This window comes from Dromaius novaehollandiae, chromosome 21 (assembly GCF_036370855.1).
Source record: "Dromaius novaehollandiae isolate bDroNov1 chromosome 21, bDroNov1.hap1, whole genome shotgun sequence".
Lineage (NCBI taxonomy): Eukaryota > Metazoa > Chordata > Aves > Casuariiformes > Dromaiidae > Dromaius > Dromaius novaehollandiae.
The window spans coordinates 2,682,910-2,708,737 of NC_088118.1; the positions used below are offsets into that span (position 1 = coordinate 2,682,910).

The 25,828-nt window shown below is 42.0% G+C and overlaps 3 protein-coding genes across 7 annotated transcripts in view; 1 reads left to right on the plus strand and 2 right to left on the minus strand.

The window, feature by feature from the left end:
* The window catches only part of BCO2 (beta-carotene oxygenase 2), a 50,506-nt gene that overhangs the window by 15,494 nt on the left and 9,184 nt on the right, over window positions 1-25,828 (minus strand). The window contains exons 1-2 of one of the 3 annotated variants that reach the window (XM_026105859.2): window positions 6,862-7,028; window positions 5,064-5,201 (exon numbers count right to left, since the gene is read on the minus strand). The exons of 1 other annotated variant lie outside the window; for it this stretch is intronic. In XM_026105859.2, coding sequence (XP_025961644.1) covers window positions 5,064-5,201; window positions 6,862-6,970 — 247 coding nt within the window. In that variant the 5' untranslated portion in view covers window positions 6,971-7,028. Of the gene's footprint in view, window positions 1-5,063; window positions 5,202-6,861; window positions 7,029-25,828 lie in introns of those variants that run through there. One more of the 3 variants, XM_026105861.2, reaches the window with a different exon arrangement.
* On the minus strand, window positions 11,506-14,767 carry TEX12 (testis expressed 12). Its single transcript, XM_026105867.2, has 4 exons — window positions 14,018-14,767; window positions 13,391-13,502; window positions 13,228-13,279; window positions 11,506-12,962 (listed from the first exon to the last, which is right to left on the minus strand). Exons 1-4 carry the CDS (start codon window positions 14,075-14,077, stop codon window positions 12,818-12,820), a joined length of 369 nt encoding a protein of 122 aa, XP_025961652.1. The 5' UTR covers window positions 14,078-14,767; the 3' UTR covers window positions 11,506-12,817.
* Window positions 18,335-25,417, plus strand: IL18 (interleukin 18). Of its 3 annotated transcripts, none has more exons than XM_064524228.1 (7): window positions 18,335-18,668; window positions 20,788-20,925; window positions 22,296-22,369; window positions 23,858-23,998; window positions 24,552-24,582; window positions 24,770-24,962; window positions 25,102-25,417. In XM_064524228.1, the coding sequence occupies exons 3-7, from the start codon at window positions 22,303-22,305 to the stop codon at window positions 25,315-25,317; spliced, it is 648 nt and encodes a 215-aa protein (XP_064380298.1). In that variant the 5' UTR covers window positions 18,335-18,668; window positions 20,788-20,925; window positions 22,296-22,302; the 3' UTR covers window positions 25,318-25,417. The 3 variants fall into 3 exon arrangements, with proteins under 3 accessions (XP_064380298.1, XP_064380299.1, XP_064380300.1); XM_064524229.1 differs by lacking the exon at window positions 24,552-24,582 and adding an exon at window positions 23,337-23,345 and having other exon boundaries at window positions 18,341-18,668; window positions 24,817-24,962; XM_064524230.1 differs by lacking the exon at window positions 24,552-24,582 and having other exon boundaries at window positions 18,341-18,668; window positions 24,817-24,962.

Genomic DNA, 25,828 nt, shown 5'->3' on the forward strand with positions numbered 1-25,828 from the left:
ATCACAGCTGTTTTCTCTGGCATTAACATCTGTGAAGTAGGTCTGTATTAGACAAACTGCTCACTGCTGCTTGTGGGTGGAAGTCATCAATACAGCAGCATACAATTTCACAAGCAGCAATATCCAGGTCAGACCATTGTCAGTACTGCTTTAGACACCTGTGGCTAAGACTTAATCCGAGCTGGGTTTAACCAAGGGTTTCTGGAACAGTGTTGAAAATCCTGTGCTATAAGGTTGTATACAGTAAGAACCAGTATTGTTTGCAGCTAAACCTTATGTGCGATTTTTTTTTTTTTTTAAACGCTAATCCTTTCACAGTGAAGAAATTTGATAGTGTTGGTATCCCTTTTAACGTGGTTAGCTAAAAATCACGATCTCCCAGCTTCGGAGTTTGGGGGGGGGGGGGAGATAGATTGTGGCATTAGATTTCTTCAGAGCATTATGTTGTTTTTAACAAAACCATACAAAATCCTCTGCTGAGCCAAACAACCAGCTTCCCTGTCAATAGTGCAAAGTATCTTCCAGAAAAAGGAATGGGGATTAACTAAAAAAAACATCTCAGAGGAGTCCCAGTGCACACCTGCAGATCCAGGCCAGGTGTAACTTGTTACACAGCAAGTGTTATAAACACAATATTAAAGAACCCAAAGTCTTGGAAGAATCGGGGTTGTCATGTTTTCTACCTACACTGCATGTGGAGAGCTCTGCTTAGTTGGCAGCACTCGAAATGCAGTAAAGTGGAAGTGCACAGACTATTGAAAGATGCACAGGAGAGTTCTCAAACTTGCCTCAGACTTGCCAGTACATCTGATTTCAGAAGCTCAAAACGACAGTTGCTGGCTCTTCCCCTTGCAAGGGAGAAAAAAAATCCAAATCAAACTGAGCCAAAATGCACTTTAAGGACAGGACGGAATATGTTTAACACATTTAGCTAGTAAATATATAAACTATAGAAGAAAACAATAATTTCTGATGGAGCCCCTTGGTCAAAAGTTGGCTGCAATACTCCCCTTATTAGTCAAGTTACAGGACAAAAGCCTCAAGGAAGCATGAAGTAAGGGGAACACCGTGCGCTAACAGCCCACAGTTGGTTATTGGCTCCAGTAGCCCAGCTTGCAAAGCCTTGTCAACACAGGGATTGTTTCAGCAATCCGTTTAGCTGCACAGGTGGGTTTACTTACAGGGGCTGTCACCTTCCCTCCCAACACTAGCACCTTCTCATCTACCAAGGTTCCATGTCACAGGTCAGAGGAGTTCCTCTGCTACATTGCTGCATCCTTGTAAGACCGTTCAGCCCTGAACTAAACTGGAGCTGACTAAGATGCAGCTGTAAGTAAAACATAATAAACAAGCACAGCATCACCTATAGAAATCCATTCCTAAACTAGTCCTAGTATAGACAAGGCCACACACTAAAGAAATCTCAGATTAACACTGAACTCCCAGTTTTCTGATATAGGTATTTGTTCTGGCTGCACCAGTCACTTTCACCACTACAGACACTTCTTCTAGCCTACCTTCTTTAATCCAGGTGATTAAGTGAAACTGCTGCACAATTTGTCTGTAAGCCTCTGAAATCACATATTCAAGTCTACAGACAAAATTTGTTATTCCAGAGCAAGAGAGAGGATTTTAGAAATAATTATGTTGGCATACAGCATTCCTCTTAGCTTGCTTCTTTAGATCAGCCGTAGGCAGAATGAGTTCTGGCACACAGGAAGGTAAATTGCAAGATCCCTTTATTGTAGTTCTCCAGCTTGCCAATCCTCAAATCCTTCTTAGATCTCTAATATGGTAAATCAGCTAGATAAAGAATTCAGGCTGCAGGGCTAAAGCAATTAACCTGCAACTACCAACATCCTCTCCCTCTTAAAATTCAATTAAGTTCTAATTAAATCCCATATGAAGCACTCAATCTAATCCTGACATTAGTGCCCCATAATAGTTCCTTAGACATAAAGAAATAGCTGCTTTTCATATCAACTGACACCTGGTAGGTTTAGCGACTGCCACCAGCATTTGCAGAAATGCTGCCTTAGTAGGCCAAGATAAAGCTTGTAAAGGTGTAAAATATGCAGAAATGAGAGGCATGTCCCTAAGGAGACATTTTTGCCTCCAAGTGGAAATAAGGATGGCATGACTGAAAAGGCACTACAGAAAAAACTTTGCTAAAACTACAAGTGGGAATTTAGAGAAATTCTTCAAAGTAGAGCCTGAACAGAGAATCAGAAGAGACTTCTTGAGTCATCTGCTCTAGTTGCTTACTGTCCCAGAAAGCCATACGTATGAATGCAATCTTAAAAGTTGCTAGGCTTCCTGGAACTTCTCCCTTCTTTGGATGACTGTTTCAGAACTCATTGCTCAGAAGAATAGAAAAATCCTTCTAATTTGCAGAAGGAATCTGTTCACAGGAGAGTTCCTCACCCTGTTCTTGTGTCAGCACTATTCTTTGGCTTGTGTAGTTCTCCCTCACTTGTGTTTACCCCATGCTGTATTTATAGTCAGCAGTCATATCTCTTTCTAAGCAAAACAGGCCAAGCCTTTAGTTCTCCCTTCACCTATGACAGGCTTTCCATTCCCCTGATCACCTTAATAATCCTTGTTGAAATCTGATTTAGTTAGAATTCATCTTTCTTGAACTTGGATAGCCACAACTGTTCAAAAGGTTTCAAGACATTTTCTAGAAAGAGACCAAAAGCAGGCTATATACAAGAATATCTAAGTTATTACCCTGTTCTTCTGTCAGGCCAGAGAAACAAGCCATACCAGCATAGCAATATAATGTAATATCTTTCCTGCTGAAGAAGTACGCATGGGCCGAACATCCTGACAGTAACACATTCAAAGTGTAGTCAAATCACGATACCCAGACCAACCATAAGTTTTCAGAAACGTGACAAGCCATTCTAGGTTAGCTCTGAAAAGCCAAAAGGAAAAAATGCTGTAGAAGCAACATTTGCTTTAGTGAATTAGTTTTAAAGAGATTCAGGACAAGAAACAGAAGAGGAAAAGAGGGGGAGAAAAAAAACCTACCTCCACTAAACTTGCCACAACACAAAAAATTGGATCTTTTAATTGCATTATATCTGCTGCCTCATTATTGCAAATGACTTTTCAGACCTAGGAACTAGACAGCCATCAGGGATTTCCTCAGTAATCATCTACAAAGCAAGACAGCACTTGAGAATGATTGTCATACCCATACATCAAGCTGACATGTTCTCTGCAGAGATTTTATGCAATCTGATGGTTTTTAATGAATCAATATTTATATAATGCAGAAGTGCATGGACATGTACACACCCAACTGCAATTTGATCAGTAGCAGCAGCAGCAAAAGCAAACAACCCAGGCTAATAAGCACGTAACAGGTGAGAACAGACCAGAAGGGGACCTAGTGCAGCTCACTCTTCCCTGTCACCACAAGAAAGACTTGTATTCATTCCAAAAAATCAAAATGTTGCGATCCATATGCAGTACAGTACAATGCAGAATTAACAGAAAGGAAATTGTTTTGTTGCTAACTTGTGAGTCACATATCTGCATTACAAAAATAAAATAAATAACCATACATACCAGAGTTGCACCATACACTTCATCTCTCTGTTAGAAAATTAATAAATCTGCATCAGGTCCACACTCCAAATTTACTCATAGTTTAATACTAAAAACTTATAATTATCTACATCTACTCAGAAAAACACTAAGCCACACGTAACGCAAACACTTCCTATTTGAAGGCCTGTTTGTGAGCTAGTATAATGAAGGCATATGTATCACCTTAAGAGCAGAGCTCAGTCCTAAATCTCTAAATTCTCATAACATCCAGCTACCCAAGAAGACACCAATCTCTGTAAAAGAGAAGACAGACTTTTTTTTTTTTTAAGTGTTAATTTACATGTAAATTGAAGTACTGAGTGCTAGCACTGAGAAACAGCTTTTTCTGTGATCTTTAAGAGACAGACCTATGGTTGCTCTGGCTACACTCCAATGTAAAAGATGTTACGCAAGCAGCCACCCAGAGCCACTGCAGTCTCAGTGGGACTTACTGCATTGGCTTGAGCATAACGCCTGAAAATCAGCACAAGTTTACAGTGCACCATCTTGGAGACCTGGCACGTCCTGAGACCTCATCTCTGGACTACAGTTTCCGTATCACCTAAAACCCTTAAAAATAGGTTTAAGATCTCAACTTCTTTTGGCACATCAGAGCAGAGACAGTACCAAATACAGCACTGTAGTTTCTTCTCAAATCTTTTCTAAAGATGCGAAGCTGTTACCACAGAATGACTGCAGTCTGGCATCTGTTTGAATAGAGAGGGAGTTTAATTCTATGCTCATGCACTGTTTCCTCTCCAAGAGCCACGTGCCACAATTTCTCTGCCTGTCAACATATAGACATCCTAGCATTAATTACTTATATTCAGAAACAGTAGAGCTGCAGACAAGAATCTTTGAAAAGCTGTTGTTCGAAAGAAGCTACCCTACCTGCTTTGGGTAGGGTAGCAATGAGTCAGACATCAAATCGCACATAGACTTTAAACAGCAATGGCTGCGACATGAAAATCTTAACAGTGGATGGAAAAGACATAGAAGCCATTTGCTAGCCATGAAATTGACTGGATATAGCAAATCCACTTTGATTTTAACCAGCACCTTCAAATCCAAGGCACAGGGCCCACCAGCATTTGTCCCCGTCAGAAACTGCATAATCTAAGTGCTTGACTGAAAAGGACATCCAGGACCAGACTTCATGGCAGACTTAGTAGACAGAAATGCTCACAGCTGGGATTCTTCAAGCAGGGAGGGTGAAGCAAGAGTTCTAGCTTCCCTGAGGATTCACAGAAATTCAGGTTAACCATGCAGCTGAGCTGGAAATCCTCTGGTGCAAGCTAAGGGCCACTTCACAGTCCCTGTAAATCACAGGTCAGAGTAATAGGGCATTAAACCATGTTTCTATCCCTCTCAATAAGGACTGAGCAGAAGTTGTGGTAGCCGTTTTCTGCCACGCTGACTCTAGCCTGCTCCCCCAGCCTTTACCAGCGCTGGATCCCACAGCTCACCTGAGTGTCCCACACTGACTTCTGAACAGAAGTTGATGCAACTGCCCTGCAACTGCAGGGCAGCCTCCGTTTTTGGCTCCTTAGTCCATCTAGCTTGTTGGTTTCCCATTGCCAGCGACTCAGCGACCCGCTTCCTTGCTAACAGGCAGAGGAACAGAAAAGAAAATGAAAGGAATGGCAGAATACAGGGAAGAGGAGTGGAGAACAGAGAAAGGCGTGTCAAAGGGAGATGGGGTCTGTGGCTTTTCTCTCTTATGAAAGTGAGCTGTACATCTTCTTGTATATGAAATATCAGTTGGTTCCCCAAAGACACCTCTAGAAGTATATTCTGCACTTGGGTATTCTTGATGACATGAAAAAAGTGTAACGAATTCTTCATTAAATATTGATTTACACAATCAAGTCCTTCAATACTTACTCTAGAAAGACACTGTGAATGACTGGTGAGCTATCAAAATTCAGCCAATGTCATAGAAAAGACATCAGATGGAGTAGATTTTTTTTTCCACACTTTTTGATTTTATTATCACTGTTTCACTCAATTGCCCCAAAAAATAATGGGGGGGGGGTGTCTCTTATTGGTGATTCATCACTCCCACCTTTTAGTTAAATTGAGAAAATTCTACATCAATAAGCTTTTTCAACAAGCCCTCAGTAAAAGTCAGGAAAGAGCTGTAATTTTAATCATGATATAAAGAATGAGGCAGGAAAATTTTAGGCTTTTTATATCAATGAGATAAGCAAGACAAGAAACACAGCTCGTTCCTATGCAGTTCAGCTTCAGAGGCAGTTGAAACATAATCACAAAGGTAGGGTGCAGGAGAATTTAGCAGAGAACCCCAGCTTAAACAGTAGTAGTTTTTGCAGTCTGCTAGCAGAACAGAATGTCATATACTTATGCACATAGGGCTTTTTCTCCCCCACACTGAAGTACTTTATCGCACCCTGAAATACTAATAGGTTCTTTTATATAACATTCCCAAAGCTAGACATAATATTTGTCATTTAGTTTGTATTAAATAACTCTGCCTCTAAATCATGTCTTGCATCTCACAGCACTAGTTGGTGGTACATACTCTGTCATGCCTCACACCAACTTAGGAACAGATGTAGTTAAAAAGCAACCTTCTGGACTTTCCTTAAATTTGTATCTGCCAATGTGCACTGATGGCACGAGAGGGCAGGTTTCAGAACCTTTCAGGTCTCTGGATGCTGCAGAAGCAATCCTTTGATTCTGGGGGCTGGGGGAAGAGACCGACAGAGATTCTGGAGAATTAGGTCCCTATCTTTATTGCTTCCCTATTTCGTGATAAGAGATCTCACTCTGCTGGAAAAAAAGCAGCAGATCAAATTGTGCAATAAAGGCATAAATTGCTGAGCCGTACGAGGATGCAGAAATCCCCTGCGATAGTTTCCCACTTGTACGTTCAGATCAAAGCTCCAGCAATGTCGCTGCTCCAGACAGTCCTCTCCCTCTCACAGCCCACTTGCACGTCTCACAGCAGGCTCCCTGCAGAGAGAATTTGCTGCCTACTGATTTTCCAGCACTAAATCATCAGTATCTGCGCATAACCTGAGGGAATCTGTGCAATACACTTGTCTCTCCTATTTATTTTTTCAATAAAAAACAGAATTTCTGACTTCTAACAAACACTTCTGAATTATTAAGTTCCCATTTTCTGACTATTAGAAATAAAATTGCTCTACTGACCTGTGCCAGCAGCAGCTCTTAACAGCAGGGGAGCAGAAAACCCCTTTCCAGAATGATCATATAGAAGGATTTGTTTATTTATTTTACCTGGAATTAATTGCATCAAAGAGCACAGGAAATGCTGCAAATTAGCAAGCAGGAGGCTGATGGCAGACAAAAGGATTTTGGAAAACATGTTCCGCTCGGAAGAAGGCATCAGATCCAAGATGGCCTGGGAAACGTACTGGTGCCAGGATGGTAGTGTACACTGAGCACGGATGGAGCCGTTGGAGAGATCTGATCGACACCATCACTTCAGAATAAAAGCCAGGATGGTCTGCCCAAGCAAAGCAGGATGAAGCAGCCTGCACAGCGCAGCACAGCAACAGCACAGCCCAGGCTGCCAGCCAGTGCTCCCTGGCAAGGGCATATAGTGGAAACCTTCCACTAACAGCTCAGCAGCCCTTAGAGCCTCACGAAGCTGGCCCAGGTGAGCAGCATGAGAGGTTGTTAACACCCCAGGTGTTTCTGGTCTGTTGGACGAGCCTTTGCTGAAGAGTCTCATATGAGGCATAATAGTTGCATTGTCCTCAATGTTAAATAATTTGTAATGTTCATAATAATTTTCCCCAGTTGCAGGAAGCCAAGCATTTCTACACAAATGTATTCAGATCTTGTCGGCAGATTATTAATACTGAGCATTTCTTAAACCTTTTCATCTTCAAAGTGTTTTTGAAATGTTAACCAAGAAATTCCTTTATCATTTCATGCTTAGAGATTAAGCAGCTGAGGCACCAAGTCAGTTAAAGCATACATTTCCACTGGTGGAAAAAATGTCTTATCACTATTTGCCAGTTATAGCTGGAGGAGTTGGAAGAAGGGGAAGAAGAGTAGAGGTACCTGTGTACTGAGGTAGCCAGGCTTCAAGGAAATTTAAGAAAATTTCAAGGAAATGTTCTTAAAAATTGTTGTCACTTTATGTCAACTTTTTCACTTGTCAGAAATACTTTTGTTTTGTTTCAAAATCTAAGCAACCATTTTGCACCTCAAAGAAGCTCAAGAATTTAGGAATATTGCTTGTCACACCAAATTAGACCATCAAATCACATAGGGGAGGACCAGTGACCGGCTATGCCCAGCTGATTCAAAGTAAGATGGAGCTATTCCCATTCCTTCAGGATGCAGAGAGGAAGCTGCTGCCATTTTGCACCCACGCTGTGATGGCTATATTTGTTTCATTTTACTGAGCAACTCTTAAAAGCTGACCTATCCCTTGACAGAGAGCAAGCTAGCATACACAATACCCTAGGTAACCCATCCCAGTGTCCTTAGAATGGGACAGCTTTACTTCCTATTCACCCTAAGTCTTCTGCTGCAAATTAAGCTGATTTCTTCATGTCCTTTACACAAGACAGTGAACACCTGACTACTGTCCTTTTTATATCTCGTCTGTGATCATGTCTTCCCATGACTTGCTTTTTTTCTAAATTAGACAAACGCAACTGCTTCAGTTGTTCCTCATCGATCATATATTGTTAGTCTCTGACTATTCATGTTTCCCACTCTGGACACTGTCCAGTTTGTTTTTAATAAGGCATAGTGACCTTTAAACAGACCCCTTCTTCAGCTAAGACCTTACTGTAAAGAAGAATAATTATCCTTTTATGTCTTATCACTATCCTGTAGTTAACATATCTCAGGTCTTTTTTTCCACCCAACATCGTACTAACTCTAGCTATCTATTTTCTGGTTTGTAAGTAACACACGATTCCTCTTGCTAAACATTGTGCTTTGCCCCTGTGTTTTTTGAATTTTAGCTTGATTTCAGATCAGCCCTTCAGTTTATTGAGATTATCTTGAATTTTCAATGTATATTATTGATTATTGAAAATAATGATATACATTATTTTCAATGTATATTATATGATTGACATTTATAACCCTCATATCCTGGGGTCATCTGAAAAAATAACTGTATTCTCTAAATTCATTCTTCTAAACCAGGTAGAACAATACAGAATAAACCAGGCTTGAAGCAGTTCCCTATAGGATGCTACTTAAACTGATCTTTCAGAACAAATGGGAATTATTCCTTTGATTGTCTTTTTAATTCATTCAGGTAGCCCCTACTTCCTGATTGTTCTTATTTATATATAGAATCACACAGCACAGTGTATGTACTCTGTTATTCTCCTGGTGCTTGTAAGCTGATTGTTAAATAATTTACTCCAGAATCTTTACAGGATGGGAGACAGGCTGATCGATCTATGATTCTCTTTCCTCCTTTTTCTGACTGTTCACCCTGACAACTTAAGACACTGTCTCTCTGCTGTTTTACAGTGCCTCCTTCATCATCAGGTGTTCAAAGACAATTCAAAGACAAAACACAAAGGTTGTAAGATTAGCAATACTGAATTCTAACACATTCTAGAATGAGTTTCATCAGGCCCAAATACCTGTATTATCTAAATATTCAACCTGTTCTTTTCCTGTGATGACCCACATTCCTACATCTGTGCTAAAAGGCAGTTTAATTTTAAGTAAACGGTCACAACCTTTTGGGGGAGAAGACACTGCACTGAATACCCCAGCCTTCTCCGCATTATCTGTTATTCTGCATATTTAGATTTTAGACAATGCATGGGCAATGAGAGGAACTGAATGTCAGTTTTTCATCAGTTGCACTTTCAGGACTGTGAAGGCACTTCACAGCAAGGTCAGTGATGCAAGACACTCACTGTCAAAAATCCCCTTGACCTCAGGAATGTCAGAACTTTGTCTCAGATGTTTTTGCAATTTCTTAAGGTCCATTTATATTCTGTTACTGATCTGTGATCTTAGATGTTCTCATTAATTTACTAAGGCACTGCAGCTTAAACAACCAGGGGGGAAGCTTAAAGGAAACGTAGTTACCAGTTGAGCTTTACTGATCAGATTTGGCAGCTTTAAAGCCAATTAATTTTCAGTTCAAACCTCCCTCATTAAAACTGGAAAGCGGATAGTGATGGGATAGGTGCCAGTTGGACTCCATGGGCAGCTCATTCCTCAGTGACAGGATGAAAGAGCTTTTAGGTTCATTTCAGATGATGAGAGTAAATAACTGTGTTTTGTTTCTCCCAATAAATACTGAAATATATGAGAGGCAAGCAGTGCACAAACATCATTATTAATCAAGATAAATAGGAAAACAGTAAAACTATATTTTTAAATGGTCTAGAAGAAAAACCATGTGTAATAAATATTCCCATCTATGTAGATGTTGAGCAGAACACTGAAGGGCAGCCAGCAGAAAAACCCTCCTGATACGTTTAGTGAGGAATTATGGAATGTTCCCTTTTAAACAGGAAGAGATTTATATGTGAAAGCAACCTGTAAGTGGGTATTCCCATAGCTTAAAAGTCTTTTAACTTCAAAAGAGAAAAGGCTGTTTTCTTTTTAATAGATGTTGTAAGCCTTCTGAACATCCTGTTTCAAGCTGGAACTTTATAAAATTATGTATTTTATTTTAGTTGGTTACTGTTACTTTTTATATATGCTTACGTAGATACGTGCAGCAAAAGTACAAGCTTTGCTGTTCTTAGCAATTTTAAAGTGGATTTAAAAACACCTATTCCAAAATCATACATCCCTACTTTGAATGGCTGTCCTTTAAAAAGCATAAACATTAACAATGTGATACTTTTCACCCAATTTATATAAACAGACATCACACCGTTTATTATCTCAGATAGGTTACAATGGCCATACCTACTGAACTTACATTGACTGTCTCTTCAAACTCTAAAATCTCCTTGCTACCATAGAGGTCCCAGTATAAACTATAAAATCCTTTGCAGCTACTTATGGCCTTGGTGATAGTCATGTTTTGCATGATGAAGTTCAGATGTAAAGAAAGATACCAATTGCATAAGAAATCACTGTAGAATAACAGGAGTGATCTTTTAAAAAACTATGTCTTAGATTTAACTGCACTTAAATGCAGGACTAAGCAGGTCTTCATTCTTCTAAGAATTATTGTTCTATTAAATTTTATTGGATTTTATGACGTTTTTAAGTGGAGCAAACCACCGCACCAGTAACATAGGTCTGTGCTCTCTCAGTCCTCTAATGGAAGAAATTTAGATTATGTGATCAGTGGTAGTTAGAATTCTAAGTTCTGCTTTTTAGTGATACATAATCCTAGAGCCAGAGTTTTGCAGCTGGGATATATTAGTCACATAAATCTAGATGATCTAAATCGAGATGATCTAAAAAGTTGTGTAATTTTCCTAAGCATGAGCAGAGGCAATGAAGCAAATCCCTTTTGACTTTGGGAAAACAGGTAGATATCCTAGACTAATGAAAGCCATGTTGTTTTTATTTAGATGCTTACAAAAATAACGATAGGTAAACTGGCTGAATTTAAAAATCTATATATGACAGTTTTAACCTCTGCTTTTTATGATCATTATAAATGACCGTAGCACATTACTCTAGAAACACTTAGTGCAATATTCTAGAAAATGTATCTTCCAAAATCTTCTCTTCTTCTCCCACTTTGTCCCATTTAAACAGCATTTCCAAGATTGATTATGAAACCAGATGCAATTGTTAGGAACAAGTAATAGATCTGTAAAATATGATGTAGACTGGTGGTCAGATTTTTTAAAGTCCTCAGATGCTAAAGATGCAGATAGGCACCTTATGGGATTTTCAAAACTTCCTAAGCATGTAAGGCGCTTACATGCTTAAGGAACTTTGAAAATCCTACTAAGTACATGTCTGCATCTTTAGGTACCTAAATACCTTGGAAAATCTCACCCTAGATGTCCAGTTTCTCTAATTATTTGTTTTAAATAGTATCAGTTTGATGGGTGTTACATTCAGTTGTGACTTTTATCTGTTAAAAGGGGGAAGGTAGGATTGAATAAGTCTGAAAAGACGTAAAGAGAAAATTAATTCACAGTACTGGGTTAAAGACATAAATGTCACTTATGCTAGCAGCAGGGCTATCTAGCACTTTATTACATTAGCCTGACAATTTGTACGAATAAAGCTTTATACATTTTATGTTTCATCTTTTTAACAGTCAAATGACAAGAAAATTTGCTCAAAGAACTCCATAAGCATCATTAAAAAAACTGTATATTCGGCAAACAATACTGATATATCAAAATGACAAGGTAAAACAGCAGTGTTGTATTCTAGCTGGTGTTGACCTAGTCATTTATTGACATTACAAGCAAAGTTTTGAATATGTGCTTTTATGAGTATATTAAAATTGGCTTCATTTTATTAGAAAAACTATACAAGTATTAAATTATATTTTCAAATTAAGACTTTATACCTCTTTATACATTTCCCAAAGTAATATTCTGGATAGAACTCTCCTGTTTCTAAACGCTTCGGTCTGATCTCTTCAGTCTATTTATGTTCTGAGACAAAAATGGAAATAAGATTCCAAGTGTATTCTACTAGGATTTTAGCACCAAAATATTTTCTAGAGTAGGAAAAAAATAGAAGATGGTTAATACAAAATAATCACAAGTCTTCACTTAAATAGTTAGCAAAATTTTATGTTTCATATATTCTGTATGTTATAGAATATATCTCTATTTTTCTATACAATATTTCTATATTGTTATAGAGAGGAGGATTGGTTGTGAAAGTAAAAGAAAACAATCCTTAGTATTCACATTAGAAATACCATGACAGCTTCTGAATTCAGTTGCATTGTACTTCCAAAACCTTGAAGTCAAGCAACGCAAAATTGCTTCTACTTTCTTTTTTAAATACTTCCAGTATTTTCTAGGGATGGAAACATAGGTACAGCCTAAACAATGGGTCAAAAAGTATAAAATCCCATGAAATCATAGGATTTAAGATGGAGATTTAGTATTGTTTGTTACTAGCACTACCTTATTTATTGTATATATTTACTTACTTCAAAAATTGCTACTTAAGTTGTTGAAAGTTTCCTGAACTGCTAGAAATATTCACATAAGTTGTTTATGAAACACTGTAGCATTTACTGTAGTTTATACTACAACAGTTTTGCTCTGCATTTCAATCCAACGAGCTCCATTTAGCTTTGCAGAGTATTTGCAATCACTGCGAATCTCTGCTTCAGACTCTCCCTTTTCTGTTTTAAGTGGTTTTCTATGGTTTTCGCTTCTTTCAAGATTCCATCAAGCTCCTGCACGTAAGAAGCATCCATCGCTGCTCGGTCACTTAATTGAAAAAAGTCTGAAGTTAAAATTGATGCCAAAGCCATTAACTTTCTCACTATTACTTAGAACTGCTTTGATGCTTTACTTAAAAATGTGTTCTCTATCAAAACAGAGTTTATGGTCAAAGTAGTTCTCTGTTGTAACAGAGAACAGGAGTTTTTTTCACGGTCTATGAGAGTTTTCAGTACTAGTTTCTTTAAACTGCAGCTACAGTAACCTATCTTAGTTAGAAAAGTGCTGTACAAATAGTACAAAGTTAACTTGCCTTAAAATGTGGGCATATTTTGATAGCAAGTTCTTAATTTCTTTGTTCATCTCTGTTAACAGAAAAAGTCATTTTATTTAAAAGTTTGAATGAATCAGTTCATTTCAACATCCAATTATTTAATTAAGGTAGTAATTATTTTGGAGTATATTTAATACATCACCATTTAAAACCTTTTCCAGAGGTTCAGGTTTGTAAAGGGACAGCGAGCCTTCAGAAAAAGGCAGATCTGTTTTTTCAAGGGAGGACAACTGTGGATTTTCTGAAGCTTCACTCTAGTAACAGAGCACATAAAAAACACACGTTCGAGGACTTAAAACAAGCTCAGCAGAGACAGACTTCAATTACAGATTTTTAAAAAGATCTCAGAGACTGTTTTCAGAGGAAGTGCAAGTATTGTGGGCTCCACAGCGTCAGCATTCTCCATCGTGAGCAAGCACAACATCTTAGTGGTAGGTGAGTGTGAGGGAAATACCAACTTGAGGCTTTTGCTCATAAAAGCTGGTGTAATTCAGCCACTCACTCTCAAGAAGCCCTACATAATTGTGTTGCAGAGCAGACTTAATTTTCTTGATCTTCAAACAGAAATATTACAGTCTTCTCATACAAGAAAGCCATACAAGTCTCTGTCAGCCTCCATGAACTGAGCTAGAGCTCTTAGCCCTGTGCTCAGCAGGAACCCCCAGCAATGCCAGTGAAGAGGACAGGGCTGGAGGGCTTGCCTGGCTGCCCGGGGCTAGAACTAGTAGGGTCCAGGTCTTCCCTCCCCTCCTCTTCCAAAAGTGCTCACCTCCATCTCTTTTTTACGTTTACTTCTGTTTTCATCGGATTTTTGTGTGTTGCTTGTCATTGTTACCTGATAAAAAGTACAACGTCGTATTTGATGAGTGGTTTTCTTGTGCGACTAGAAAATAAACCGACATAAAAACGTGTAAAAGGCGCAAGGAATCCCTCTGCGAGCTTCTCCGCAGCCGCTCGCTGGAGAGGCAGCGCCTCAAGCACGGCGAGGGCACAGCGGGGCTGGAAGGAGCAGGTGCGCGCCGGGGCACCCGGCGGTGCCGAACAGCGCCGCAGAGCCGCCGCGGGCCGCCGAGGCGCCTTCTGCCTTGCCCGGAAAGCGGCTCTTCCTCCCGCGCCCTACCTGTGCTCCCCCAGCCTCCGCCGCACCCGCCGGCAGCGGGGCACCCGTCCTCCTCCCAGGCGGTTCCCCCCGAGACCTCCCTCCTCGGGCTGCGCTCGCCAAGCCGGGCAGCTTGTGGGGAGCGGGGCGGGCTGCCGCTCGCGGGGGGAAGGCTAACGGTCCTCGCGGCGCGGCGCGCTCGGCGGCCGTTAACGGTCCTGACGGCGGCTGGTGCTCGGCGGCCGTTAACGGTCCTCGCGGCGCGGCGCGCTCGGTGGCCGTTGACGGTCCTGGCGACGGCTCGCGCTCGGCGGCCGTTAACGGTCCTGACGGCGGCTCGCGCTCGGCGGCCGTTAACGGTCCTGACGGCGGGTCGTGCTCGGGGGCTGTTAACGGTCCTCGCGGCGCGCTCGGGGGCCGTTAACGGTCCTGGCGACGGCTCGCGCTCGGCGGCCGTTAACGGTCCTGACGGCGGGTCGTGCTCGGGGGCTGTTAACGGTCCTCGCGGCGCGCTCGGGGGCCGTTAACGGTCCTGGCGACGGCTCGCGCTCGGCGGCCGTTAACGGTCCTGACGGCGGCTCGCGCTCGGCGGCCGTTAACGGTCCTGACGGCGGGTCGTGCTCGGGGGCTGTTAACGGTCCTCGCGGTGGCTCGCGCTCGGCGGCCGTTAACAGTCCTCGCGGCGCGGCGCGCTCGGCGGCCATTAACGGTCCTCGCGGTGGCTCGCGCTCGGCGGCCGTTAGCGAGGCTGGCGGCGGCTCGCGCTCAGGGGCCGGGGAAGCGGGCGCGGCGGGCACAGCTCCTGCGCGGCCGGGCGCGCTTGGGCGCTCTCTGGCCGCACGCCCAGGCTGCGAGGCTGCCTAGGGAGAAGTCGTGCTGCGGAAAAATTGCGCCAGACTTCCCGCTCAAACACCTCCAGTTTCAGCCGTCCCCGGGGGAAGTCGTTCATTCCCACTGCGCTGCGTGAACTGAACAGCGCGGAATGTGCTGAGTGTAACGAGGCGCCATGTAAAGTGCTCTGCCGTGCACTCAAACAGCTGTGGGTATTTCTCTTCTCTTAGGTATCCGCGATAGATCTAATCACAGTTTGAATCTTTGCAACATTTTCGGCGGACAGTGAAAAGCCAGACTAGGCTAGACGGATCCATCTCATCAGCTGGAAAGAGGAGCCATGAATTAATAAAATCTGAGCGATTACATCATATCACTAAAACCAGGTAACATTCAAGACAAAACTTTTTTTTAGAAAAAAAGAAAATAAGATTGCACTTTTTCTTCTATTTTGTTTCACTTCCTTAGGTAAATTACATATGATTTCCTCAAGAAATGAGTCTGAGTCAGATTATATGATGAGGTGGCTTACTTGCAACAGCAAGAGATTTAGACAATGATTCAGGAGCTCTCTTTCAGGAGTACACTTTATGTTGTTAGCCAAAAATACTAAACACTATATAAAGTTACCACTTTCCTAAATCTACCTTCATTAACTACAGTGAAGAAAACTATCACAAGAGCTAAAGTTATACTGGACTTTGCGGGACTTTCCTTCTGTTTTTGCCCCCCTCTTTTTTTTTAAGAGAAAGGATCTTAACCTTGTATAATTGACGGTAGATTGAAAGTCAAAACTCGAGACAAGAAATGAAACTGCTGAACGAGCAAGAACTAAAGACTTCCCCAAAACAGAACCAATATTCAATATGCTGCAGTGGCCCACTTCATGAAATTCTCCAAAAATGCTAGAAATTTTTGTTACTAGCAATTCTATCTAACATTAAGAAACAGATATAAAAGCAATATGTTACTAAAAATAGCATGTTAAGGAGTAACATTGATACATAAGATATTTTTATTAATAAGCCATCTCAATTAAAATAAACATCTGAATTGTTTTACCACTTTCAGTATGTTATGGGTGTGTCAGTCTATGGCAAAAGTTAAGACCAAAAACAATGATCTAAGCCATTACTCCAATAAGTAGTTCCAGTTCCTTTAAAAAAAATTGAAATATTAAAATGCCAGGAGAAATGAAAGCTGAAAACTTGCAATAAAATCCATTCATATAAGAGTTGGAACCAGTTCCTTAAAAATGCAAATATATAAATAGCTAGAGGAAAAAAAACCTTTTAAACAATGTGCTGAATGACCTTAGTGAATTTTTAGGATCTCAGGCTGAAGGCTGACAAAAAAGACCAGTTCCTCCTCATTGTTAGATTCCTACAGAATCTCAGCGGCCCAGAAACATTGGCATCAGTGGTTAATACATTATAAACAATGTTGGATGATTGGTATATTTTTGGTGTTTTTGCACAAAGTTTGGTACCAAGTTCAATACTATTTAATGCTTCATCAGTGATCTGAAAGTAAATCTAAATGATGAAAAATGGGGGAAAGGAAAAATAATGATTATGATACTGATTTTTTAAAAATAATAATTTAATGCAATGCAATGAAAAATTAGATATCAAGAACAAGGAATACCAACAGTATCAGCAGAATGGGGGACTCTCTTGTGAATAAAGGTCTTTTGCCCAAATTTTCAGAAAAAAATACTAAAAATGGGACAGAGTGAAGAACAGAGACCTGAATGTTATTTTGGAGCTGATGGATATCATTTAGGGGTAGAACTTTAAAGCGCTGAAGTTATTTAGTTTGATTGAGAGAAGACCATGAAGTAATTGGATCATACTTGATAGCTTCAAAGGAAGGAAGTATTGGTTATGAAATGGCTATCAGGAAAATATACAGGAACCGGTGACCAGAACCAGAAGCCCATTAAATTTAAAAAGGATTTTTTTAAACCTTAAGAATTAACCATTCAAATAAAGTACCAAGAGGAATGATAAAATTCCATGCTTTGTATATATATTAAGTCTTATAGATCGACATGTTTAAATCAAATCTGAATCTCTCTCCACAGAGAGATAGCGAATGCCATTTAACGAAACAGGAAGTTGAAAGGGGATGATATAATATCGCTCTCTGGTTTGAATTCAGTCGCTGTAAGGGAGTGCCTGTAAATAAATGTATATACTTATTATCAGAAAGCAGTAACTGCCAAAAAAAAACTCTTTTTTTTCTTTGTTTGTTTGAAACAGGAGGTGTGGTTACTCTGTTGAAGGTGTATTCTAGTGACTATGCAAAATGAAATCTTGCCTCACAAGAAATATTCAATAACAGCCAAATCCCTGTTTTCTTAAATTATTGTGAAAAAAAATGTTTCTGTCAACAACTTTAAAGAAAAAAGACACATTTCTGTAAGACATCTGTATTTTTTTTTGTCTTAACATATTAGTGAAGTGTACTACTTCTTCTGGGTAGAACATCTGGGATGTGTGGTTACTAGTAAAAACCTATTTTTATTTTTAGGTTTATTACTTCAGGTGAGATTGAAAGTTGCTCCTTTGACCTCAATATCTCCCCTAGTTTTATGATGCGGACAATAACACATCCCTTACAAACACGTATTGCTTTTTTTTTTCCTTTCTTTTTTGCTTGCAGGAGCTGGTGTTGGGGGGGTGTTTGGTTTGGGGGGGGGATTGCCTGTTCGTCTGGTGCTTGCTTTGCACAGTCCAGTGCTAAAATTTGAGCCTCTTCAGCTTATCGGTGGAGACACACAGCCTAATGCCTCGTTACCTGAGATTATAAATCAAATCGAGGCGTGGAGATGCCGATGAACAGCCCTGACCCGTGCAAGCCGCTCGGGCTGGGGGTGACTCGCCGCGGAGCCCGCTCTCACGGCCTCGGCTGCGCTCCCAGGCGCCCGCGGGCTTTCCCCAGCGCACACGCGGGACTTACGGGCAGCCTGCGGGCGCCCGGGGAAGGGGAAGTCTGCTTTCTGCCGACGGCCGGTACCTGCTTGCAGACGGCGAGCCGAGCCCGCACGGGTCAAGGAAAGGGGCTGCGCCTGCTGCTGCGGAGCCGCGGCATGTGCGGCGGCGAGGCGGTACGAGGTCAGGGGAGGCGCCCCAGGCGCCCCCGCAACCTCAGATTTGCATGCGGCCCGGCTCGCAGCGCTGCCGCCCGCGGGAAGTGCCGCCGCACGGCCGCGGCCGCGCACCACGCTTGGGAAAGTGCCCCCGTTTCCGACGCAGCCCGCGCGCGCGGCCACTCCCGCGCGGTGATGCAACGCGGCGCCGCAGCCGCCGCCGCCCGCCCCGCCGAGGAGCCGCCGCCGCGGAGCGCGCAGCGCGGCGCGGGGGGGCGCGGGGCGCCGCGGGGAGGGGAGGGGAGGGGAGGGGAGGGGGGGGCGCTGCCCTCCCCTCTCCCCGCCGCCCCTTCCGCCTCGCCTCGTTCCGCCGCCGCAGCCCGGCCGAGCAGCGAGGTAGGATCGCGGCCGCCGCGGGGGAGCCCCGCCGGGCCGGGCGCGGGGCGCGGGCGGGCGGGCGGAGCTGCCTGCAGCCCTGGCGAGCAGCTCGTCCCGGGCCTCGGGCGAGAAAACGCGGAGCCGTTTAGCAGGTTCACGCTTAAAAAGTCAGGGCAGCGCGGGGCGCGATGCGTTTGCAGACAAAGCTTGGCCCTAAGGGAACTCTGCCCTAAGCAGGGGGCCACGTTTTCCCTTGGTCCGTGCGCCTTCCCCTGTGCCTCGGGCTTCTCGGCCCCCCGGCTCGGCGGCCTGCTTGCTGCGCGGCAGGCACGCGTGCTTTGCCGCGGCGGTGCATTGCAAAGGCCTGCGTGTGCGTGCTGGGAGACGAGGAGACGGTGCTCTGCTGCGGATCCGCTTGTCTCTCGCACGCCGAGCAGCCAGAGGTACAGACCACGGGAAAACCAGCGCGGCAAGAATTTGCTCGTAAATAAATTCCTCAAAGTGCCTCACAAGAGGGACAGCAAACCGAGCTGCTGTGACTCATCCACCCTCATCCTCAGGGTTGGTGTGTGCACTTATTTATTTGCTTATTTTTCCACTTTAAAAAAGCAAGTAAAGCAACTATTAGTTGCCTATTTACATGCTCAGTTATGTTTTGTATAATAATTCTTTCGCAAGTGGTGAAAAAGAGCCTCAAAATGCCAGTGCAAGAGCCAGTTCTTCCCTTTACTTTGGTTTAACACATTTATTTACATTATTCCTGCAGCTAGTGCAAGGGAAAGAATGCTTTGACAGTGGTTAGTAGGTTTGAATGAAGCACTTTATATTCTAGAGTACTTACAAATCGTGATTTTAATATTTTTACAATCACTGTACAGTTGTGGGATGTTTGGTCTACACCTAATAACATTACCTCTTTCAGAGGCCTGTGTCAGGAAATGCATAGTTACTTTATGTTATTGCAGCTGAATTGTAGGTCAGTAGAAGAAACTGGTATAAAAGTGCAGAAACCCTCCTATTTAATTTGCAGGGGATTTCTTTTCCTTAGCACTGCTGCCCCAAACTCCTTGACTTTAAAAATAAATTACTATTATTTATATTTAAGTAATCAAAGCCACCTAGAGGAGAACCCGTAAGACTCCCACATGTTAATTAGCTGCACAGTTACAAATATTTGTCAGCAGAGAGCAAAAAGTGGCATGTCAGCTATTTATTCAGAAAGGCAAAATAATATCTTCCGCCTCTGATCTGTCCATGTGCAACGGCTAGCTTCACAGATCGTGTTTAAGGAAGGCAGCTCTGAGGAGTTACTGGCTTTGGTTAAATGTTACTGGGAGTCTGAACTGCTGTGCAGTGGTCTGTGGCAAAATTACCACTGCTCAGAAGTGAGAAACAGGAAGACCATAGGAGAGATACCGTAGATGGATGGAGCGAATGTATTTCTCTCTGCAAAACGTACTTGTAAAGCAGTCCGAATCTTCATGGGGGTGTTTGCACCGAATTCTGCGCTCTCAGCTGCCTGAGGGTGCCCCAGGAGACAAACTTATGGTTTCACTTAAATAATGTCAGTGTTTCCTATTGACTGTTCTTGGCTTGCTTATGTGATGCTGTCTGGCTAACGCCTTTCTGTGGACTCCGTTCTGCTATGACTGTCTCCTCTCGTGGACTGTGCGCAGAGGCTTGGCACATAGCTCCAGGCTGAAGATTTCCTGCAGATGTTGGGCCCCTAAAGCTTAGACGTTGCGATGATGAATGTCACTGCAAATGTTATTTTATGCATATGGCCAAAAATTTTAAGCCTATCTCAAAGCCAAGTAATATTAAAAATATTGTAGTGGCATTAAAGACAGCTGCTTGTTTTCTGAAGGTAAAATGTCTTTATTCATAAAAACATAAATAAAATGCCAAAAAACATTCAGACAGAGACAGCATTTTAGGAAAACGACCAAAAGATTTACTAAGATAGAGACCAAAAGGAAACAGGAAGGAAGGTGACAACCTGCCTTGCACAACATTCAGTGGCAATCGAAGAAGACCTTTTAAAACAGTGTGTGCTGATGGAGAACAGGAAGAGCAGAATTGTCTTTGCCACATCTTTCTTTGTTATGTTTATTTTTATTCTCCCTTTCCTTTAAAGGTAGTGAACGCTGTTCTAATCCTGAAGGGGATATTTTCATCATCAGTTTTCAAATACAAGTATTTGAGTGTTTAGTTCTTAGGATTATTACTTCCAGTGATAACAGTCTCCAAAGCAGTAAAACTGCTCTCAGGACAGGTGAGTCCATGTCACTGTTCCTAATTACTTTTTTTTCCCTGGCATGCTGCTTAGAATTGAAGATACAGAGATGTTTGTGGCCTGCAAAGCAATGCAGTCCGCTAAATGTGTCTCTTTGCTGTAAGTATAAACAGATGAGTTTGGGTGGAATGGGTATAGCAAGTTTTTGACCATCACGGTTCTTCTGTTGTACACGTTAACAGCTCTCAGTCCCTATGTTGGGAAGTGAAAGCCTACTTGGATGGCTGTTAGCTGCGGGAGGCTGAGGATGTAAATGAAGCTAAAACCCGTGATTGTTGCGGAGGTCCTGGAGGGGGACCTGTAGTGGCATCTGAGAGCCAGCGGGCAGCCCTGGGCTGCTGCGACCTCAGCCCTGAAGGGTGCAGGACAGGGACGGGAGCCTCGGAGGTGCCCAGGCTCGCTCGTGGTTGAAGAGCAGCCCAGGAGGATGGCGGGTTTTTTGGTAAATTTGCTATCCTGAGGGGAGATACAGGCTTTCTTCTTCACTTTGCTTTGTGTCATTCCTGAAAGAGAACAGCTTTGAAGTCAAGCTCACAATTCAACCTGGATTGGAATGAGGCTGAAAAAGCAAATCACTGGTACAAATAAACTACATCGCAGCTTCTCTAGGAGCCTGTACAAGTCCAGCTCAAGGTGCATGGGAAAGGCTAATTTGAGCAAGAAGTTTAGCCTCCCTAGGCTGTCTTCATAGTCAATGGAAAGATACAGGCCTTTGTGGGGGGCAGCTGAAGCAGGACTAAGTTTGGGGTATTTTGGAAGTTCACTCTTTTGTACCAGGAACTTGAAAAGAAAAGTCTGTGGAGTCTCAAAAGACCAGTCGCTTTTATGGCTTAGTGAGCAGTAAGAGGGCGCTTCAGCCACTCTAAGTCACTTCCCTACTGGAAAATCGGGAAAAAAAAAAATGATCATGTGATAGTAGGATAATTTTTGCAGGCCTAAGGGAAGAGAGCTAATTTGACAAAATGCATTTGTGGATCTACTTGTTAGCATTCCTACAGAAACAGAAGATGGTAATGAGTTGTTAGAGTGGTCTGTAGGGAACTATTATTTATTCAGCAAAAAATTACTGCAGACCAGATTCTTTATTCCCCTATAACATCACATAAGTCAATGTAAAGTTTTATAACAGAACTTGAAGGCTGCTGTGTCTTATTATAAATAATAATAAATGGCAACAGAAGAGCAGACTAAGAATCGTTTACAAAAGCAGCTTCTCAATACGTAGTGAAATGTGGCAGCCCTATTACGGTATGGCACAACAAGAAGAGAATGAGCCTGAGACCTCCCCAGCGTTGCGGAGTAAGAAGCGTTGTTCTCATCTCTGATTCCTCTCCATGTGTTTTTGGCAGAGTGAAGATGAGTGGTGAAGATATTCTTGTGTGTGCAGTACAACTTGGAAAAAACTTCTGCCTCTATTTTACAGGTAATTATTACCTCTTGCTGAAAGAGACATACAGGGTCTGAATTCCTCTTAGTAGAGCAAAAGCTGCTACACAGTTCAGTCCTGTCCCTGGGTTGGCATCCATATTTTTGTGGCATCCTGGTTTTTTTCCCCCATATTATCTGAGCAATCCTCAAAGCAGTGACAACCCCCACCCACCTGGAAGAATGATAGTTCCTAAATTATGGAGCTAGGCTGTTCGGTGCAACAGGGATCTGCGTTTGAGACAGCAGTCCCAGTGTGTTAACAGGTCAGTAGTGGCATATTACTGCTGAACACCTTAAGCTTTTGCTAACTTTATCTGTTTGAATAACTATCAAAAACAATTTCTTTATCACACTGATTTCAGACTGATTTTCCTGTAAGCCTCAGTTTGGGGTACTGTAGGCACATACCTCAGTCAGTAGCATCTTTATTACTTTATGCAGTATATTCAGGTAAAGGACACCCAGAAGGGGTGAGCTGGAATGGGTGGCTAACTTCTGATTTTACAGGACAAAATTAGTTAGAAATGGTCTTTTCTTTGGAGGCAGTTTGTAATGACTTTTTCTTGTCCTTCTGCTCACTTAGAACAAAGGTGCTAATGCAAGCAGCATTTTGCATGATGTTCATGACTTGATTATAGGCTTAACCTGAACTGCTCACCCTTAAGTAACCCGAAAACATTTTGCATGCGTCTTGGTTTAGTGGTAACTCAGGTTTTCAAATGACTGATGGTTTCATCATCTTGTTGAGTTTGTTATGCTCACAACTAAAACACACTCTGTAGTTAGAGCAGCTCAGCTGGTGGGTTAGTGATAACCGGGGCGCAGAACTGGAAATGGGTAGGTGGCTGGCTGGCTTCCAGTCTTGTAGAACAAAACTGGTTAGAAAGTGGTCTCTTCTGTTGGGGCAGAACTTAATTTTTTTTCCTCCTTTTTTTTTTCCTCATTGCTCATTTGGAACGAAGATGATGATGGTAAGCTGAAAGTTTGTCATGGTTTAATCTGAACTGCGCTGCTCAGGCTTACTAACCCACAAATACTTTGTGTACTGTGGCCAATTAGGTTTCAAACTGGTTGACGGCTAGTGTGAAAAAGAGTTACAGCTCACCTTCTTCCGATGTTAATGATGCCTTGTTTCCCCCTAAGGTATAGGGTAGTAGCTCTCCCAATACAAGGGCTTCATCATGCAAGTATAATTGTTGGGCAGCAGAGAGAACTGTTGGCAGCTGTACTTTCATTAACACATATAGTAGTCTCTCTTGCTTGTTCTCCAAATTGCTTGTCCTGCAAAATTCTTGCATTTTGACTGGGTTGCTAAAAGCTGGAGGGGGGAGAATGATGTGACCTCATTTTTGTTTGAGACTGCCCTTCCAAGAAATTATTTAGCCCAGTATCTTTAACGGCAAAAGGAATCCTGTAGTGATCTGCTAAGAGCAGGGGACATCATAGCTAAAACATTTGATGATCTTCGCTAATATTTCTACAGAGCTGGAATGCGATGCCTTGTGTAAGGAAAAAATTCTCCAACAACGAGTCTTTCGAAATGTAAATAGCCAGTTGCTCGTGGTTCAACCAGATTTAAATGTGGCAGCTTTTGAAGATGTGACAGATCAGGAGATGAAGTCTGGTACACCATTTTTCAATCCCCTACTCTAGCCATTGTGATGTCCCTTTATTCCAGATGTGCTTTTGTTCTTTGTAATCATCGAGTCTGAAGGGCACAACTGACAGTAAAGACTTAAAGCTTCAGCTGTAGCTTGCTCTTACCATTGGCTAAGAAAAAAGCTAAGCTAAAATGGCTGAAATTTTGCCCGTTTTGTGCATTGATAAGAGAGTACAAATGTCTTTTGCAGCAGGAGCCAAAATCAGAAGTTCTCCTTGAAGAGTTCCCTGTACTTCAAAGAGGCCTGAGGCCTGCAGGATGTCCCACACAGAAACGGGCCACTAAGAGTTCCGGTTTCTGTGTTGCAGGTTTAAGCAAGCATAGGCAATGCATTTAACACCGAAAGCTCACCCGCTCTTCTAACAGCAGTAGTTAACATTGTACTTACGGTTTTGTTTTTGCTTTTTTTTGGCCCTAGACCACATTTATAGAACACATTTATTTACAGATCACAGATGTGATCTGATTTACAGATCACTATTTACAAATCCAATTCTCACTTTGTGCATGCACACAGAAGGATCTGAACATCCATCCCACACCAATTGGTAAGTTCACGTGTCTTCCTACAAATTCCAACTCTTAGTTATTGAATGCTGACAGAAGGTCAAGTACCTGCTGTTAGCAGTCGTAAAAGTTACAAGTCCTGGCTGTCCTATCAGAAAAAGTGTCCTGGGAAGACAGCAGTTGCCAGTGGAATGGTAAAATACATTAAATAGGGTTTTGTTGTTGCAGCTCTCTTCTTCTCAGCAGACTATTAAGGATAAAAAATTTCTGTTTAGGCAGTGGAATGCACTTCAACATCCACTGTTACAAAACTACGACGCCTTCAGCAGGGATGCCTGTTGCGTTCAGCATCCAGATAAAGGATAAGAATTATTACATGTGTTGTGAGAAAGAATTTGGGAAAACAGTAGTTCGATTTAGGGTAAGTATCTTGCATCTGCTTTCCCTACCTTCTGTATGTATAAGTAGCACACAAAATTAGGAATTCAAACATGTGCTAGTTGAAATGAAAATTCTGAAGTCTTATACTGGCAATAACCCATTCCCTTTTTCTTCCTCAGGAAGGAGAAGTTCCTACAGAAATTCCTTGCGAAAGTAACTTCATCTTCTTCAAAAAGACATTTACATCTTGCAGCTCCAAAGCCTTCAAGTTTGAATATTCACTAGAACAAGGAATGTTCTTGGCCTTTGAGAAAGAAGGCTACTTAAGAAAATTAATTTTAAAGAAAATGTCAAGTGAAGATGAAGTAGATGAAACCATGAAGTTTCTAGCTTAAGTCAAAATGAAAGTCATAACTTGCGACATGCTTTGATAGCCTTACGATGTATTTCCTGGCTTTAAAAAAAAAATAAATCTTATTTCTTCATTGAAGACAAGCTAGTTTTGTATTTTTAGCTTGCTACCATAAGTTGGTACAAAACAATAGCATCTTACAAAGGCAAACAAATTAAATTTCTTGGGGGAAAGAACCAGGAGAAGAATAATTTCTGGTCAGATAGAAGGAGAGGGAATTATACAATCAAGCAACAAGAGTGTGCATGCCTATATCGTCCTGTATAGTTTCATCCCTAAAATCTTTAGTGTCTGCTGATCAAACAGCTTTTTGTAGTAGGTTTCTCACATGAATTAGACCTATTAAGGGGAGGGAGAAAAAGCATGCTCTTACTTAACTCCTCCCCTCTTCCCAACAAAGAATTGTAGCTTACGAAACCCCAGAGAACTGAAGAACCCGCAAGATGCAGATCCTTAGAAAAGGAGATTTCATAAGCACACCATGCACCTGGGCC